Source organism: Suricata suricatta, chromosome 5, assembly GCF_006229205.1.
Source record: "Suricata suricatta isolate VVHF042 chromosome 5, meerkat_22Aug2017_6uvM2_HiC, whole genome shotgun sequence".
In the NCBI taxonomy this organism is placed as follows: domain Eukaryota; kingdom Metazoa; phylum Chordata; class Mammalia; order Carnivora; family Herpestidae; genus Suricata; species Suricata suricatta.
Window position 1 is genome coordinate 130540868 of NC_043704.1, and position 17179 is coordinate 130558046.

General features: G+C 54.0%; 1 protein-coding gene across 1 annotated transcript in view; it reads right to left on the reverse strand.

Moving 5' to 3' along the window:
• Positions 1-2475: 2475 nt before the first annotated feature.
• Positions 2476-17179, reverse strand: part of RFTN1 (raftlin, lipid raft linker 1) — a 60763-nt gene continuing 46059 nt past the window's right edge. Inside the window, exons 4-6 of the mRNA XM_029940337.1 lie at positions 14963-15066; positions 12411-12492; positions 2476-3807 (exon numbers count right to left, since the gene is read on the reverse strand). Of these exons, the coding sequence (XP_029796197.1) occupies positions 3436-3807; positions 12411-12492; positions 14963-15066 (558 nt within the window). The 3' untranslated portion in view covers positions 2476-3435. The remainder of the gene's footprint in view (positions 3808-12410; positions 12493-14962; positions 15067-17179) is intronic.

The following is a 17179-nucleotide window of genomic DNA, read 5'->3' on the forward strand; positions in this document are numbered from 1 at the left end:
ACTCTCATGTCACGGTCCATCTTGAACTCTACCAAGGGTGTTGGGGAAGAGAGGGCAGAGGTGGCATGAGGTGCTTTGTAAAGGTCAGGCCCAGAAGTGGCCTCTGCATCACATCTGCTCCTGTCCCTTTGGCCAGACCCCAGTCACGTGGCCCTGGAGGGCAGAGAGGCTGGAAGTATGGGAATCTGTGGACACGGGCTGAGCACTGACAGCATCTGCCACCTTTGGTACCTGCCCGCATGAGGATTAGCTGACTGCCACACCTAGCACTTTGCATATAAAAATCTAATGAGGTAGGGGTCAGCCCCGTTTCACACACGCGGACACTGGCGCTTGGAGATGTGGAGAAATTAACTCGAGATTACATCCTAACCAGCTGATGCCAAGGCCCAGCTGGGCTTCTCCACTACGGGGAGCCCAATGTCAAACAGACTCACTGCTTCATTAACATGGGTGTCCTTAGGCTCTCCAGGTGTCAATTCTTTGACCTTATGGCCACGTGCACTTGAGAGAACTACACCTGAATTTCGTTAAGCAGAATAAGATTTCCTCCCCACCCACCACCCTCCCCTGAACCTCTGGAGGTGGAGAAGAGGTCTTGAAAATACTCTCCTGGCCTAAGACTCAGAATTTCAGCCACAGCTTCAGAAGAACTTCTTGTTTTTCCTGGGAGAGAATTTCTTCCCCTTCCCAAAACCTCCTTCCACAGGCGAACCAACTGGGCCAAAGAACGAACAGGACCCTCCATGGCAGTGTCTCGGTCCCTCCCATGAGGCCCCTTATGGTGGTGCCTCTGACTCCCTGGAATGCCCCATCGAGCTGGGTGGTGGTGGCAGCGGGGCCATCGAAGTCACTCAGGCCCCCACATAAGTCACCTGATCACCTCCAGGACGCCCCATCCCTTCCAGACCTGCTGTGACAGGTGCAAAGACCAACTGCGCAAGCCTCCTACAAGCCTCTGCGGCTTCTCCTGGTTGTGAGGCCTTGTCCGGGCCAACGACGGACTTTCACCCCATTGGCTGTCCCAGGAGAGTAAAATTTCCTCTGGGAATCCCGCCGCCTGAAAGGCACATGGAGGATCTTGGGGTGGAGTGTTGGGGTGTTGGTTATTTACCTTTTGTAAAAAGCATTTCATTTCGCGAGGAACAAGCTGTGATTCAACTCACTGCAGTCCTGTGGCCGGTGGCTCTCGCCCTTGGCTGCACCCTAGAATCCCCAGGGAAGTTACAAGGCCACTGCCTAGGGCAGCCACTCCAGTCTCAGGTGGGGCCCAGGATTCAGGGATTTGTAAAGCTCCTCCAGTCAGCCACGGTGAGAACTGCCTCAGGTAGACTCAGATTCTGCCGGATGTCAGCAGGAGTGTGGAAAAGCTGGAAAAGACAGGACATTCGGGAATTACTTGTTAGGCCGGCGCTGGGGCCAAACCCCCTGAGGAATTCAAATTCGCTACCGTCACCTTTGTTTTCCCCATAACACAGGCAGCCGACATCTATGTCACCTAATTATTGCAAAGTGTACCTACTGCTGAGTGATACAGGCCATCCGCCTGAAGTCGTGCGGGCTGGGACCAAGTGCTCCCCAAAGTTGTGAAGATGGCCATCGTTTTTGTCCCAGGCTCTGCTAACTACTGTACTTCCAGAATGCCATGATCTTTGAACATATAAGCTAAGAGATAATTTTGAAAATCAGTGCTGTATAGATATTCTTGTATGTAACTGTGGAAAATGTCATTTTTAATAGTTGTCTTCTCTTTGAACGGAACCTTCACCCTTTTTAGGGGCTGGGGCTCCGTGGTGGAAGTTTGTTCAAAAGTCAAGAGGAAAACAACTGAGGCGCCTGGGTGGCTCAGTCAGTTAACCTTCAGACTCTCGGTTTTGGCTCAGGTCTTACAGTTTGGGGGGTTTGAGGCCTGTGTCGGGCTCTGCGCTGGTGGTGCGGCACCTGCTTGGGACTCCCTCTCTCCCTCACTCTCTGCTCCTCCCCAACTTCGGCTGTCTCTCTCTCAAAATAAATAAACGTTATGAAAAAAAAGGAAAACAACTGTACAATGTGGCTGCACAGGGTTTTCAGTTCTGCCCTATTATATATAGTACAAATGTGTATTTTAGCAAACTTGCAAACAAGGAAGAGACTTGCTTCATGAAATAATTGTACTTATAAGTCTGGAAACACGCAGAGAAACCGATGTAGGGCTTGTTATTTGTTTCTGCAACCCCGGGCAATGGGAAGAGGCTGTGCCCTGCCTTACCTGGTGACACTGGATCCCACTTTCCACCTTCTTCCTGCAAATGGCAGGAAAGCACAGCGTGTCCAGCTGGCTCTGCTCTTTTCCGTAGGAGCGTCGTTTTCTTCTCCCAAATCACCATGCTGCCAGGGGTCAGAAACTTACACAGAGTGAAGGGGGACCATGGAGGCGAGTCCTTTGGACATTAGGCTAGGACTTTTCAATGTGACACAATATCCATACTCACAATGCACTAAACTCATAGATGATTTATTGCTTTAAGTAACTAAACAAGAAAGAGAAGAGAAAGGCTGTTGTTTGGGTCAAGAAACTGGCATTCTCGCTCCATGGTTCACCAGGTGCATCTACTTAAAGCCTTAACAATACTTTCTGGACAATATAAACACGTGACAGCATACATGGAAACAACTTGGCCAATGAGACACTGATTAAAATAGCACATAACAAGAGCTCCCGGCCACGCGGGTAGCCCCGAAATGAAAGAAGGAACATGTGTTCAAATAATGTGCTGAGTACAAAATCTTAAAAAACATTTTTGGCATTAATACTAATACAGAATACTTTCTCAGAAATTCTGCAAGAGCAGGCGTACACACAGAATTACCTCTTCATTTCCAGATTACCAGTTATCTATGGGAATATGTTGAGAAAAGCCAGGAGGTGGGGCACCTCCTGGCCCCACTGTCACTTTCCCTGTCAGAGCAGCAGGGTGTGTGGGGCTTGGGTGGAGAAGGGCACCGATGGGCCTCCAGGGGTGTGACGTCACCTGGTAGCTGCAGAGGACACACAGGATGGACAGTGCCCCGCAGGCGGTGGGAATGAACAGCAAACAGCCAGGGAGGTCCACGGATGGACTGGACTCGAATGCTCCCTGGGAAGCCTGGCGGGTGGTGGATACACAGGCACTGGATGGGCCAGTCCCTCCCGTGGGGCTGGAAACATGAAGAAACACCCTGCTCTCCTGCACTCTAACACTGGGGCGTTATGACACATTTCTAACGGACGTGCAGAGACCAACACTGTCAGGGGCCCAGCCCTCGGAGGGCCCGGCGAGCTCGCGAGAAGAGATCAAGCCAAGCCAAAGGGTAACAAGTGACACTGGGGCAAACCGGCCCCCCCCACACACAGATGCCAGCACGGTGCCCCCGCTTTGCCAGCACAGCAGGCGTAAGCCATCACTTGCTCAGGACTCAGTTGTCCCCCGCTGTCTCGGGCTCTGCAGCCACTTCCTCGGTGCCTCCCTCCCTGCCATCTTCTCCGGGATGGGAGTGCCCAGTGCAGCCCAGTGCAGGAGGGCCCGCAGGACCGTTTTGCACAGCCCCGCCCTCCACACCGAGCTTTCCTTCTGTGATCTCCTGGATGGGCACCTTCAGCTCCCCGGAGGCCTCATCCTCCTGACGCAGGCCTGGCACACAGTTCCCCACGTCTCCGGCTTTGGAAAACTGGTCTTCTAAATTCTTCTCATTTTCTTCTGCTTGTCGCTTGTCTCTGGCGCCGAGTTTACCTTTGGATTTCCTCATCTGCCTGCTGTGCATGTCTTCTCGGGAGAATCGCCACTGGAACTAGAAATGAGAGAGGATGGGGATAAATAAATGCAGCCTCCGTGAACCTAGCACCTCGCCTGATTGTCTGCTTGCCCTTGCTCACACCCATTGTGTGTTGGAGCAAGACACGATTCCCACATTCCTGGAGCAGCAAACTTGAATCATGGTCCAAACACATCACGTCCACCATGAGAGCCTGCTTGTTGCCTTCCATGCAGTGTATTTTATTTATTTTTAAAATGTTTATTTACTTATTTTTGAGATAGTGAGAGTATGTGCACAGGGAGGGGCAGAGAGAGGGATGCACAGAGAATCCCAAGCAGGCTCTGTGTGCTGTCAGCACAGAGCCTGATGGGGGGCTTGAACCCATGAATTGAGATCATGACCTGAGCTGAGATCAAGAGTTGTACACTTAACTGACTGAGCCACCCAGGGCCCCCCATGCATGGTATTTTAGATGTGGATTTCAGGGGGCTCTGGGGATGAGGGGTATGTCTTTCAACTGGCTCTGGGGAAGCAGGTCCTGAGGTCCTATTACTTGGGGAAGCAGAATGGGAGAAGACATAGGGCCTGCCCCTCCTAAGAGCCACGGTGCTGGCCACCTGCTCTTCTGAGCAGTCTGTGGGTTACTGAGCCCTGGGCCACATTCTCACCAGATCCCCTGAGTACAGAGAACATGGGGCCAGCATGCCTCATTCTCCTGTCCCAACTCAGAACAACTCCGTGAGGCCATCCCAGCCCCAGTGCTCCGTGGGGGTGGCTAATGCAGGCGCTGCTGGGACTGCGGCCCAGCCCGTCTTCCCCCGCCCATTCCTGTGCCCTGCTTTCCCCAGAGGTGTTCCCTGGGGCACTCCCCCTAAAAGCTCCTCCACCCAAATCAAAGGCTCCTTCCTGGGGCAATGAAGCATTTCCCCATGTCACAGGGAGGTCAACAGAGGCTCAGAGAGGACGAGGGTGCGCAGTCGGTAATGGAGCTGGACCAGAACGGGTCATGGGGAAGATGTGGTGTGAGACTTCATGAAGAGTCTTCGCCACTCCCCAGCCCGATTTCTCCCTGAGTGGCCTACTGTTCTCATCTATACAATGGGGCAGTACCTCTAACTTAAGCCGACATTAGGTAACTTGATTTTCTGTAAAAAACAACATTGGTAATTTTTTCTCTGAAAGTCAGATAATAAATATTCTAGATCTTGCAGGCCATTTGGTCTCTGTTGTAACCATTCGACTCTGCGGCTGTATCATAAAAGTCCTGGTTGATACGTAATGAATGTGTGTGTGACTGTATTCCAATAAAACTTCATCTACAAAAACAGGTGGTGGGCCACCTTTGGCCCAGAAGCCAAGCCTCAGTCTGCCGAGCCCTGCCTGAAAGGGTATTGATGTGGATTCAGTACGTGTGACTCATCTTAGCACCACAATCCATGTAATTATCTTAGCACATGCCTGTATATAACATACTAGATACGCAACTGCCATGACCGACACTAGAAGTCAATTACATCAGGTCAAGGGTGTCGTGTCTTCTTTACACCTGTATCCCTGGCCGGATAGAGCCGGCACTCAAACTCTATTTGTGGGGTGAACGGATAGAAGGATGACGGAGCCCAGCTGAGCTGAACTACTCCTGTAATTCCAAAGTCCAAACCTAGCTTGGGCTTCGTGAGGAGGCCCTGGTGTGCCTAGACCTTAATTCTGGTTGCTTTCCAGAGAGAGAAACTAATTTAAGGAAGGAAAGAGGGGAAAAATTTCCAAGTCCTGCTGAGTCTGCTGACTACACGAACTGCCCCAGAGGAAGCCAGTTTGAGAGCCTGTGCGCTTGGAATAAATCTGGGCAAACGGGCTTGAGCAGACAGGGAAACAGGACGGGTGTGAGAGAGTACTTGCGTCGCTGTGGTTACAAGAGAGCGGTGCGTTCTGAGCATGAACAGACCCGCAGAGACCGCAGCCTGCTTCCACCCCCCCCACACACATGGGGGGCCCTCAGTCTTCCTGAGCAGAGATCCCCGTGACCTCTGCCATCCTGAGGGGTTGCTGTGCCCAGGATGGCCCCCCTCTGATGGGGGCCTGGGTCCCCAGTGCTCACAGAGTCACATGCCAGAGAGCTGTGGGTGGTAAACACTTAGGAGGGCGACAGTCACAACCTCTTCAGGATGTACCCAGCACAGCTGTGAAAGACACAAAGGATGAGAGAGAGAAGCCCCCAAAGGAGAGAGAGCTGGGTGGGCGAGGGCCAGAGTCAGGACCCCCGCAGGACGGAGTGGTCTCGCAGGAGGAAGAGCACCATGGGACTAATCTGGGGCCGACGCAGCTCTGTGACGACGGTACCATAGGGTGGTTTTGGTTTACGTTTCCACGATGGTGGTTGCCTTCTCCTTCAGCTGCACCACGTGGTGTCACCCAACAGGGAGTTAAGTGTTAGGCGCTCTGCAATGGACAGAAAAGTAAAGGAGCTTCACTGCTGACTCCTTCTTGCCGGGCTGGCGGGGGGGGGGGGGGCGCCAGGAATGCACGGGCACCACCAGTGGAAAACGATTTCTTAAGACTTCGCCACGTTGTTGTAAACAACTTAGTGCTTTGCTAGGAAAAACCAAACATGTGCTATGGGAATGGTTTTGTTTTTTTTTAATCTGCCACCTCTGCAGTTTTCAGTGGTGGAGCCCCATGACCTCAATATATCTGCCTACTCGCGGGTTCTGAGATTGAACACATCATGGGGGGTTCTTGGGTTTAACAGTTTGGACACCACCGGTGTCAGGATTTCATCAAAGGAGAGAAAAAAGCATGCAGAACATGTCGAGGTTAGGCTTCAACATTCATCCTGTCCTCCTCCACCCTGCCCACCCCCCAAGTCCCCAGATGAGTTCCCCTACGGTGTTGGACGGCTCTCCCCTAGGAAACACTCCTGTTACAGCTGACAGACTGACAGACGTCCCTCCGGGACGGTTTGAGCTTCCTGCACCCAAGCCATGAGCTCCAGCAACGGAGTCCCTGTGCCGGCGAGTGATGCCTGGGACCCCTGCCCCGGCGGTGCCCAGAGACTGCCACGGAGGCATCACACACCTCACGCCCAGCAGGGCAGGAGGCTGACTCTGGACCTCAGCAACCTCCGTGGCTCGTGGGCACGGCCCGATGGTGGTTCGTACCTGCTACCCTGTTGTAGGCAGCTGCCACTACGTTTGATTTCCAATCCAAACAGAAGGGCCTTAAAAAAATCGATGTCCCCAAATTATCTGAGCCTCTGCATTTTGCATGTTTTTAGAAAAAGGCCAGTTAAGCCTGCCTATATACAGTACTTTGAGAGGCAGCCAGCTTTATCAGGGAAGTCGAAGGAAGCTTTACTTTTGCCAAAAAAGTGGTGAGATTACTTCCGCTGAAAGGCTCTAAATGCTAAAATATCAAAGCATGATAGCATGGTGGCCCAGACCTGCCATCACATGTCAACTCTGGCGCTCACAAGCTGTCTGTCCTTGGACAAGTTATTGATCCCTCCAAGTCTCAAATTCCTCATCTCTCAAATAGGTGACCACCCCACCCCCAGGGCTGTGCTGCACCTCCGGGGCCCATCCACGCTGCAGTGGATGCCAAGAGGCCCCCCTCTGCAGTTGAGCAGTGCAGGGCCCTAGACGAGTCTACCTGTGCCACATTCTAGCCGTGACTCTTGTCCTCTAGTGCACACCCAGCCATTCTCTCAGAGGCTGCTCTTGCCAACTAAACAGAACTTCTGTGCATCCTCTGGAAGCCAGCCACATGTAGTTTCCTGGACAAGATCACATTTTGTTGATTTGCTATAATCCACCAGGAGAACATACCAGCGGGTTCGCCGGGAACCAGCCGGGGCTGCTGGACAGAGGATTTGGTGCTGTCAGCACTGAGTTGGTGGGAACTCTGTCCTTCTTAGTCATCACAGGGAAATCTGTCAGGCCAAATGGCTTTTAGGACTGCTGTTTTCTGTGTCCTCAGATGGGCTGTGGTGACATCACTTGTTCCCCATGCGGCTCGGGGGGAGGGCACCCCTTCACAGCTGTCACGGGTGCTGCAGACAAGTACCGAGGAGGCCCTGGCTCAATGCTTCCCCTATCCTTCTTCTGTCCTTTGTGGGGGCATTCTCATGAAGCACGGAAGTAGCAGGGGCCAAAACTCAGGCTCTGGATCATCTGAAAGCGAAATGTACCAGGCTCTGAAGGCAGACTGCCCGCAGAATACCTGCCGAGGAAAGCGCAAGCACACACTGAGGTGCCTACTGTGCGCCTCCTACTGTGGCAGGGTGCCCGTTTCCCTGAATCTCCGAAGAACTACTCTCCCTAATCACTGTTAGCACAGTTTTATAGAGGAGGGCACAGAGGTTCAGAGAGGTTGGGTAACTTGCCCAAAGTCACACAGCTAGAAATGAGCAGAGCTGGAATTCAAACACAGGTGTCTCTGGCTCCGCACTGCCCTTCCAGCTTCTCATTCTTGGTGAATGAAAGGCTCTGGGCTCTTGCCCTAGAGGCCAGGGAGGAGAGGAAACAGAGAGAGGCCGTGTACCTTTAGGATGGTTCAGCCCTACACGCAAGTGCCTCGGCTTTCAGACTGCACTATGTGAAGACGCATCTGCGGGGTCAGGCACTTGACGCATTAGGCCAAGCGGTTAGCTAATGGAAGTCAGACTGAACCGCCATTAAAGATACTTTCTGACTTACTTAAAAAAGGTCTACATTGAAGGCTCCCCGACAGGCCTATTTTAAAAAAATCAATAATAATAAAAATTGAATGGCAGCCCACAGGTGAGCCAAGAAAGGACCCTAACTACCCCCCTCAGACACTGGCCCTCAGACCTGAGCGGGCGTCAGAATCGTCTGGAGGGCTCCTGAAACCCATCACTCACCCCCACCCAGCGTGTCTGACTCTGTGCACCCTGGAGAGGCAGTGAGGCTTTGCATTTTTAACAAACTCCCAGGTAAGGCTGATCTGGCTAGTCCCCAGGCCACAGTGTGAGAGGCACGGAGCTAAACAGAAATAGCGCGCCCCCCCATGTGCCCCCCCCCCGGAGGAGTTTCCTTGTCTCCCCATCTCTACCCCTCCTCCCTAACCTGGGCTTCTCCTCCTTTACAGCTGAGGATAATCTCAGGCTTTAATAAATAACTGCTGTTCCAGATCCCAAGGCTCAAAAAGGCAACGACTCAGAAAGCAAGAAAAGTAGGGACAGGGCCACCTTTGGGACAGTGCCAGCTTCCCGGGTCGAGGACCTGAGGGGAGGTGGGTAACATGCAGATGCATAAAGGCAGGCGCAGGAGGGCCTCTGAGCTGAGCAGGCTTCCCGGGCCCATGTGTCCACAGGCCTCGGGGGGCCGCTGGCACCACACCAAGGAGTCCAACCGCGGCCATGTCAGAAATAACTGCAGAAGGGGAAACTGCCTCACTGCATAGCAGTGTGTGTCCAGAGCGCCGAGTGGCAAGGGCTAATGGATTTAATTCGCACATTTTAAAAACTGTCCGTTATCTGCCTCCACTTCAAGGAGCAGTAGCTGAAGGAAGGCTCTGCCATGGCAGAAATCACCTATTACCTTGGAAGGAGTTTAATTATTTGCTTTGAAAGCCACACTCACACACAAAGAGGTTTCTTTCAAATGCTGCAAAAGCCTTGATTGGAGAATTTTCTCCACTTGGCCGCTTAAAGGAGGACGCCAAGGGCTGCGTCCTTGCTGTGCCAACCCTACGGTCCCTTTTCTTCTATCTCAACCCATGCACAACACGAACATCCTGGGCCTCGACATTTCATCACTCATTTATTGGTTCAACAAGTATCTGTTGAGTACCAACCAAAGACCAAGTACTGGGCATATAAAAGTCAGGAAAACAGGGCTTTGCTCTCATGGAGGTAATGTCCGAGTCCACCAGCAGAGGATAAACTAATGATCCCAAACAATTCGAGACCAAAAGAAGAGTTCTGAAAGAGGGGAATGTGGTTCTTCCCAATGAATTACGAGGAGGAGATAATCCAAAGGAAGAGAGTGTCTGAAACAGAGGGAACACGCAAAGCAAAGGCCCTGTGGCAGGAAGGGACGAAGAGCATGAATGCCGCAAAAAATGGGGGCCATGGCAGAAGAAATAAGAAGGGCTAGACCACACACGCTCCTGTGGATATCCCACTGTTGGCTTCCACCTTTCTCTTAAGAATCACACAAAGCTTTAAGCAGTGGGGTGACATGATTCAATATGCTTTTTTCTTTTTTATTGACTGATTGGCAGAGAGAGAGGGAGAAACAGAATCTCAAGCAGGCTCTGTGCTGTCAATGTGGAGCCCAATGCAGGGGCTTAAGCTCATGACTGTGAGATCACGACCTGAGCCAAATTAAGAGTCAGATGCTCAAGTGACCGAGCCACCCAGGTGCCCTGCAATATGCTTTCTTAAAGATCACTTTGGCTGCTGGTGGAGAACGTATTTGAAGGGGAGACCTGTCACCAGAGGCTTAGAGTTGTTGAGGCCTGTCATGCCAGGCCTAAGACAGACACGTCTTGAGGACGGGGTGCCCATGGCAGCAAGGAGATGGGGAGTAAAGGATGAGCCCTGGGCAGGTGGGTGACTCTGGAGGGCGCGGTGCCCTCGTTCTAGACAGGGGGCGGGGGATGGCCAGGTCACAAGTCGCTCTGAGATGCCGAGTAGTGACGGGGCATGTGGCGCTGGGTCTCTGGCAGAAGCGAGTCCTGAAAATGCAGGTATAGAGGTGGGGAGTCCGATGGCTCACTCTGGGGATGAATGAGACTTTCTAAAGAAGCGATCAGAGAGAGAGAAAGAAATGGGGCTGGGTCTGAACCACCTGGTATAAAGCCAGGAGCAAAAGGTGCTTCAAGAGGCCGAGAGTGGCCACCAGCATCAGCCCTGCAAGGGCTCAGATGAAGACTCGATGGATGGCCATTGCCACGAACACGGGGGCACCCAGACCTCAGGACGCCAACCTAGGTCGGCCACAGAGGGACTGGCTGGACGGTGAGAGGGGGCTCCGCCAATGCGTGCGGCAACCTCTCCAGGTCACACAGAAAACAATTGCTGGACGCGACCCAACCTATGAATGGCAGGGGATAAATAAGTCCTTCCAAGGAGAAAGCAGACGCCCGGATTAGTACAGCCGATGGGGGCTGAAGTTTCTCCTGACCACAAAATAGACAACTCCACCCTCTGGACTTTCCTGGGGGAAAGCAGCAGCTTTAAAACTCTACCTCTAAAACCCCTGCCTGTCGCCCCCTGGGAGCCTCACGGCCCTCATACCAAAGTCAAACCACCCGCATCCTTCTGGATCCACCCGCATCCCCACCAGGAAGAGCTGGCAGGAAAAGGCAGCACCACCTCCCGGTCTTCAGGCCAGAGCTGGCATGTTTTGGTGTTTGACGGAGACCTCGCCTGTGCTGCTGTTGATGTCACTGTGAACGCACGTGGTCCCCAGGAGCCTGGGGCTGAGCTGCAGCTGACAGCGGTCCGGGGAAGATGCGTCTTCCAGCCGGCTGCTGACTGTTCCTGGCGGTTAATGGTGGCTTTGGCGGTCGCCTTCTGGTCCCTGGCTGTGTCACCTGTCACATTAGCATCTTGGAGCCGAGACAGAGACCTTCCTCTGCATTCTACACCATCTGGCTTCAGGTCGCCGTTTCCTTGGCGTTCCTCCCAGGACCCTCCCTCCCGCCCCCCGAGGTTGCTGGCTGGGGAGGGGCTGCTGCAGTCTGTTCATTGCTTGTTGCTCCTGTCCAGGCTCCGTGTCCAAAGAACACGAGGAGCTAATGGGGGGCAAGGGATGGGGCCCAGCGTGAGGGGCGGAGCGGGTCCACCCAGCTCTGCCGGAGAGTGCTGCCTGGGCCACGGAAGGCGGCTCGAGCTGGCTTCAGGCGACACCTGACTTGGGCTTCAGCAAGTTCCCTTGACTCACTCATCTCTTCCTGAGGAAACGGTGAAACACCCACGGGAGAATCACCCACCGGCTGCAAAGGGTGGGGGCAGGAAACATCGGGATTGTCTGACACAAGGGAAAGACTTCTGGAAACACGGGAACATTTCTGAGAGCAGCCACAGTCTCTCCGGAATGACCGTGTTTCCAGGCGGGTTCGTGTGACATCCAGTGAGGGGAGAAATGCGCCTGGCCATCCCCCAGACAGCCTGGCCCAAGGGTCCACTGCCATGGACGGCGGCTGGCCCCTGTCCACACCAGCCACTGTCCCCGGGAGGCCCTCGGATCGGGTAGGCCAAGAGGAGCCCTGGCAAAATCACCAAACTTCTGATGTCCTGAGGGACCCAATGGGCTGCACCTAGAGCTTGTAATGAGATTAAGATTCAGAGAAGCTGGGCATGAACTCAGAGGGCAGCTGACTTCAGGCCCCTATTTTTAGTTTACTGGGACTGCCTGGCCTGTGAGTGTCTAGCAGAACTGTTCTCCCGTCTCCGGCCTGACCGCAGGAGACTGGCCAACAAGACCCTCCAGTGCCCCCATTTGTCCAGTTTTGGCGGCCTTGGGGTGATTCAGTTCGCCATGAGGCTCAGGTGTTCCTCTGAGGGCCCCGAAGGTTGGAGCTGGCCGCCCACCCAACTGCTGTGGGAAATCCACCCGAGGATGCGGCCGCGCTACGGAAAACTGAGGAAGGCAGTCAAGGTCACTTACCTTTGATTCCTTCTTCTTCATTTTCTGAGGTAGACACGGTCTCTGAAGAAAGACGATCTGCTTGGTGGATACATTCCCCTCCCTGTAACACACGCAGAGCCGAAAGCGAGTTGTTACACCTGCGGGGGACCCCACACCTCACAGATGTTTCTAGCCCTTTGTTAAGGCTGGCCACCCACAGAAAGGAAAGCTGCCACCAGACAGTGAGAGGTCAGAAAGGAAGAAGCGCCCCCGCCCCCAGGCCGCCCCCTCTTGCTTCCAGAGGGCTATGCCAGAGGCTCCACAAAAGACTGGCGGGCAACCCTGCCAAGTCAGCTTCGTAGCTGGAAACTCCACTTCCCTCCGTGTGGAATAACAGCTGGCATCTTGGCCAAATGATGATGAACTGGCTTCTTTGGTGAATCTCAAGAGGTGGGAAGCCTCTTCTAAATCTCTCTTTGGTAATGAGCCACGGAGAGGTCAGGTTGGCCCGGGGTGGGGGTGAGCTCTGCCTGTCTGGCAGCGTCTAGAGAAACAGCAGGTGCACAGCCTGGCTGGGCAGAGGGCATGGCGTCGGGCCCCATTCACCCCTGCTGGCCCCAGGGCCGGCACAGGTGAGGGTGCTCAGAAGCGCGGCTCATTTTTATGGCACGGAGACTTGCACTTTCCTCTCGGACCCCACAGAGCTGCCTCTAAGGACGGCAGACAAATTTGTGAAGATCACTGTGCTCGCCCCTGCCTTGCCTTCGGATCACTTTCTTAGATCTCTATTTGCAAATGCCTTCCTGGCTGAGACGAGCATCGCTGTGTGGAATGTCAGAGGGAAAGGAGGGAGAAAAAGAACGTGCTTTGTGCCAGGCTGGGCTGGGTGGTTTCACACATCAGGGCTCACGTAAGCCTCAGCACAGAGCTCCAAGGAGTGGGACCCCACCGCCTTCACCATCAGGGACAAAGGCTCTGGTAAGGAGCGGGCCCGGGACCCCACAGCGAGGATGCAAGCCCGAACCTGCCTGGTTCCACGTGCTCCCCGCTCCGCCACGAGGAGGCACAGATGGCACAGGGAAGGGGATGCTTAGGGGGGACTGTTGAGCTGGTGTGAGATCTGAGATGGAGACAGAGACACCTGTCTGCACCCTCTGGGTTTAGAGAGCTGGGGCTTCACGTGCACATCCATGATCATGACCCTCATCCTCCGGAGTGGGTGCCGGGGCAGCATCCGTCCGTCTTACGGACAAGGAAACTGATTCAGGGCAGCTCTGGGACTTGACCACGACGAGCAGTTCCCAAGTGGCAGGCTCAGTACTTGGGTTCAAGTCTTCAGGCCACAAATGCAGGGTTCTTTCCACCCCTTTGCACCCCAAACCCACAGGAGCCTTGCTGTGAAGCAGCATGGAGGCTCCTCCCAGTGGCCCATAGCCCAACGGTGCTGCAGGCTCATCCCCCACAGTGGGCAGTGCCCCACTGTGCCCCAGTGTCAGGAGGGAGACATGACGAGAGCCAAGATGGGCTCCTGGAGGGACCTGGAAGGCCCTGCTCATCACCATCATTCTCACCCTGCGGCTACCTTGCCCTGCTGTCCCCCCAGACTGCCAGCCTTGCCTCCTGCTGGCCATCACCCTGGGAGCCTGTGGCAGGAGCCTGTGAGAAGGTGGGACACTGAGGACCACGGGAGGGGCCATGTCTACACGTCAGCAAAGGGGCTTGCCTGGCCTAGGAGGAGTGCCTGACTCTGCAGACTGAGGTGCTGGTCTCAGGTTCTACCACTTACTGGCTGTGCAGCTTCTCTGAGCCTCAGTATTCCCCATCTGTAAAATGGAAATCCTATCTATGCTTATAATCCCAGGGGATAGTTAGGAGGATTGGTTTAGACACATCCAAAATACAGATGAAAGGCCTTTCAGGGTTGGTACGACCAGGACAAGCCCCTGAGCTGAGAGGATGGTGGGCTGAGCTCAGGTGGACAAATGTCCCTAAATGTGAAACTGTAAGGACTGCCACAAGTAAAGGTCAAGACTGCGGGTCTTCACATCCTCTTTGTGGGACTACCGACCAGTACCCCGGGCTGTGATCTCAGCTGAGTCCTTCAACCTCCCTGGCCACACTTTCTTCGGCTGTAAAATGGGTTTAATAAAAAGATTCCGCCTTCTACGAGTTTTCTGAGGACTCAATGAAATTTGACATGCAAGGTACCTGTCCAGGCCAGCACAGGGCACATAGAAGGGGCTCGATTTCTTTTGCACCTGCTAGCCTTGGGCCCCTTCAACCCAGGGGCTCATCTTTGGCATGCTTGGCAGTAATGATTCACTGGCTAAGGCTCCTCATGTGGGAAGAGAGGTGCAGGAGAGCGCTCTGTGGGGTGGCGGTTAAGAGTCTGAAATCCTGGTTCTGCTGCTTCCCAGCCAGAGAGTCTGAGGGACCACACCAGCCTCACAGGTTGTCACGGGATTAAATAAGTTATGTGCATGAAGCACTTACTGGGAACAGTGTGCAGCACGGAGGAAGTGTTGACTAATGATAATAATAATAATAATAATAACAATAATAATAATAAGAAGAAGGATGACTATTGTTACCTGGTTGTCTTGACAACGGGAGTAGGTAGCACACAGGTGAGCTGCCAGCCGTAGGCCGCCAAGGAGTTCAGCAGGGGCACGTAGTCGGTCTGCACCTCGACGCCCTGGGAGAGAAAGGCCTCTGTGAGGGCTGTGGCTGCCCCATGTCCCCCCAAGTGGCTGAGGGGGTGCCGAGCTGTAAAGAGGCGGGGCGTCCTGCAGTCCGGAGGCCACGCTCCCTTGATGCTTAAAGATTTCAGAGCCAAACTGCCAACGTGGGATTTCTTCCTGGGCCCCAACTCAGTCTGTGTGGTCGGCAAGGAACTGGAGCCGAAGGATTAATGCATCCATTTGGTTTTATTCTTGTCTGGACAAATGGCCTCCTGTGAGTTTCACTGGAGAAGCGCAATCACCTTGCCCCAAAGCCGTGTTCAGGGCACAGGACAACGCACACAGGTGATTTCAGAGCGCGTCGTGGGGAGTTAGGTGGCATTTCATAAATGATCGGGTCATTAGCATCATCCAGCCACGGCGGCGGCAACACACACACACACACACACACACACACACACACACACGCACGCGTGCACGCACACACAGGGAGCGTCACCTGTTACACTCCTGCCATAAAGGAGTGTATGTCTGAGGGGGCTAACTTGCGTTTCGATTGAGGTGCCTGGGTGGCTCAGTCGGTTAAGTGTCCAGCTTCAGCTCAGGTCATGACCTTATGGTTTGTGGGTTCGAGCCCTGCGTCAGGCTCTATGCTGGCAGCTAGCTCAGAGCCTGGAGCTTGTCTTCAGATTCTGTATCTCCCTCGCTCTCTGACCCTCCCTTGCGCTCTCTCTCTCTCAAAAATAAAACAGTTAAAAAGTTTAAAGAAATAAAAATAAAAATAAAGACTCAGTCCTGCCACCACAGGAGGGCGCCCTAGCTAGAGGTCACTGCCCCGGGTTCCCCATTGTGCTTCCTCAAAGCAGCAGGCCTGATGTCGTACTCCCTGCTGGCTCCTTGCTGACACTGGAGGGGCAGCCCCCACCCCTGCCCTGCCCTGTGAGTGCAATGGACTCCCCATCCCTGGTAGGTTGGCTTCTTGTAGTTGGCCTCAGACCACCTCACACATGTGTCCAGCCGTGTGGGTTCATCCTGCTAGTGTTTCGGAGTGGTGGGTACAGAGGTGAATGAAGGCACAGTCCTGCTGCTGGAGTTCACAGTCCCGCGGAGGCAAGAGCACCAACATGCAAGTAATGGAAATACAGAATGGGCTGCTGGTCGAAGGTCAGCAGAAGAGGGAGGAACCAGCATGGTCAAGGTGGGCTTCCTGGGGCCCAAGGGCTGGGCAGATAGTTGACAGGTGAAGTTGGGGGTATTCCTGGGGGAGAACTCCAGCATATCTGACAGAAGACCACACTGGGCCTAGAGCACTGAGGAAGGCGGGGTTTTCATGGGAGAGGCCCTGCTCAGAGGGGACCAGGGGCAGAGAGAATCTGAAGCAGGCTCCAGGCTCTGAGCCATCAGCACAGAGCCCGACACAGGGCTCGAACTCACAAATCATGAGATCATGACCTGAACCAAAGTTGGATGCTTAACTGAGTGGGCCACTCAGGCGCCCCTCAAATGTCTTTTAAAACTCCCGTCACTGGGCACCCATCCCAACGTGGCTACCAAGTCGCCTGAACTGCTGGCAACTAATTTTTCCTTTGGGAACCTGTTTCCTCAACTGTAAAAAATAAGTCTTGGCCTCTGACAGTGGTTCTCAAAGTGTGGTCCCCAAGCCGGCGACACTGGCATCACCTGAGAACTTATTAGAAATTCAGAGCCTTGAGATCCACCCCCCCCCCCCCCCCCCCCCCCCCCGCCCGGAGACCCACCAGATCAGAAACCTGGGGGTGGGCCTTGGAGTCTGTTTGAAAGAGCCTTCTCAGTGGTTCTGATACAGCACGTCAGAGAGACACCCTGCCCAGGGCGGGGAGGGGGGGGCGGGGGTCAATTAGTTTTCTTCTGATGACAGTGAAGGGTCTGCAGTTCTATGGGCGAATGCCATCAGTTGTTACCTCTGAACTAACCTTCCCCATCCCTCTCCATGGGAGAAGGGAAAGTAGAGGGCTCTGAAAGGACCAGATCTGTAACAGATCTGGGGCAAGGAAGGGGAATAGGATGGGAGGCTAAGGAGGGGAAGAAAGGAGGGGCCTCAATCAAGGAGGAGGAGCAGGAAGGAAGGATGGAGGGGAGGGAAGGAGA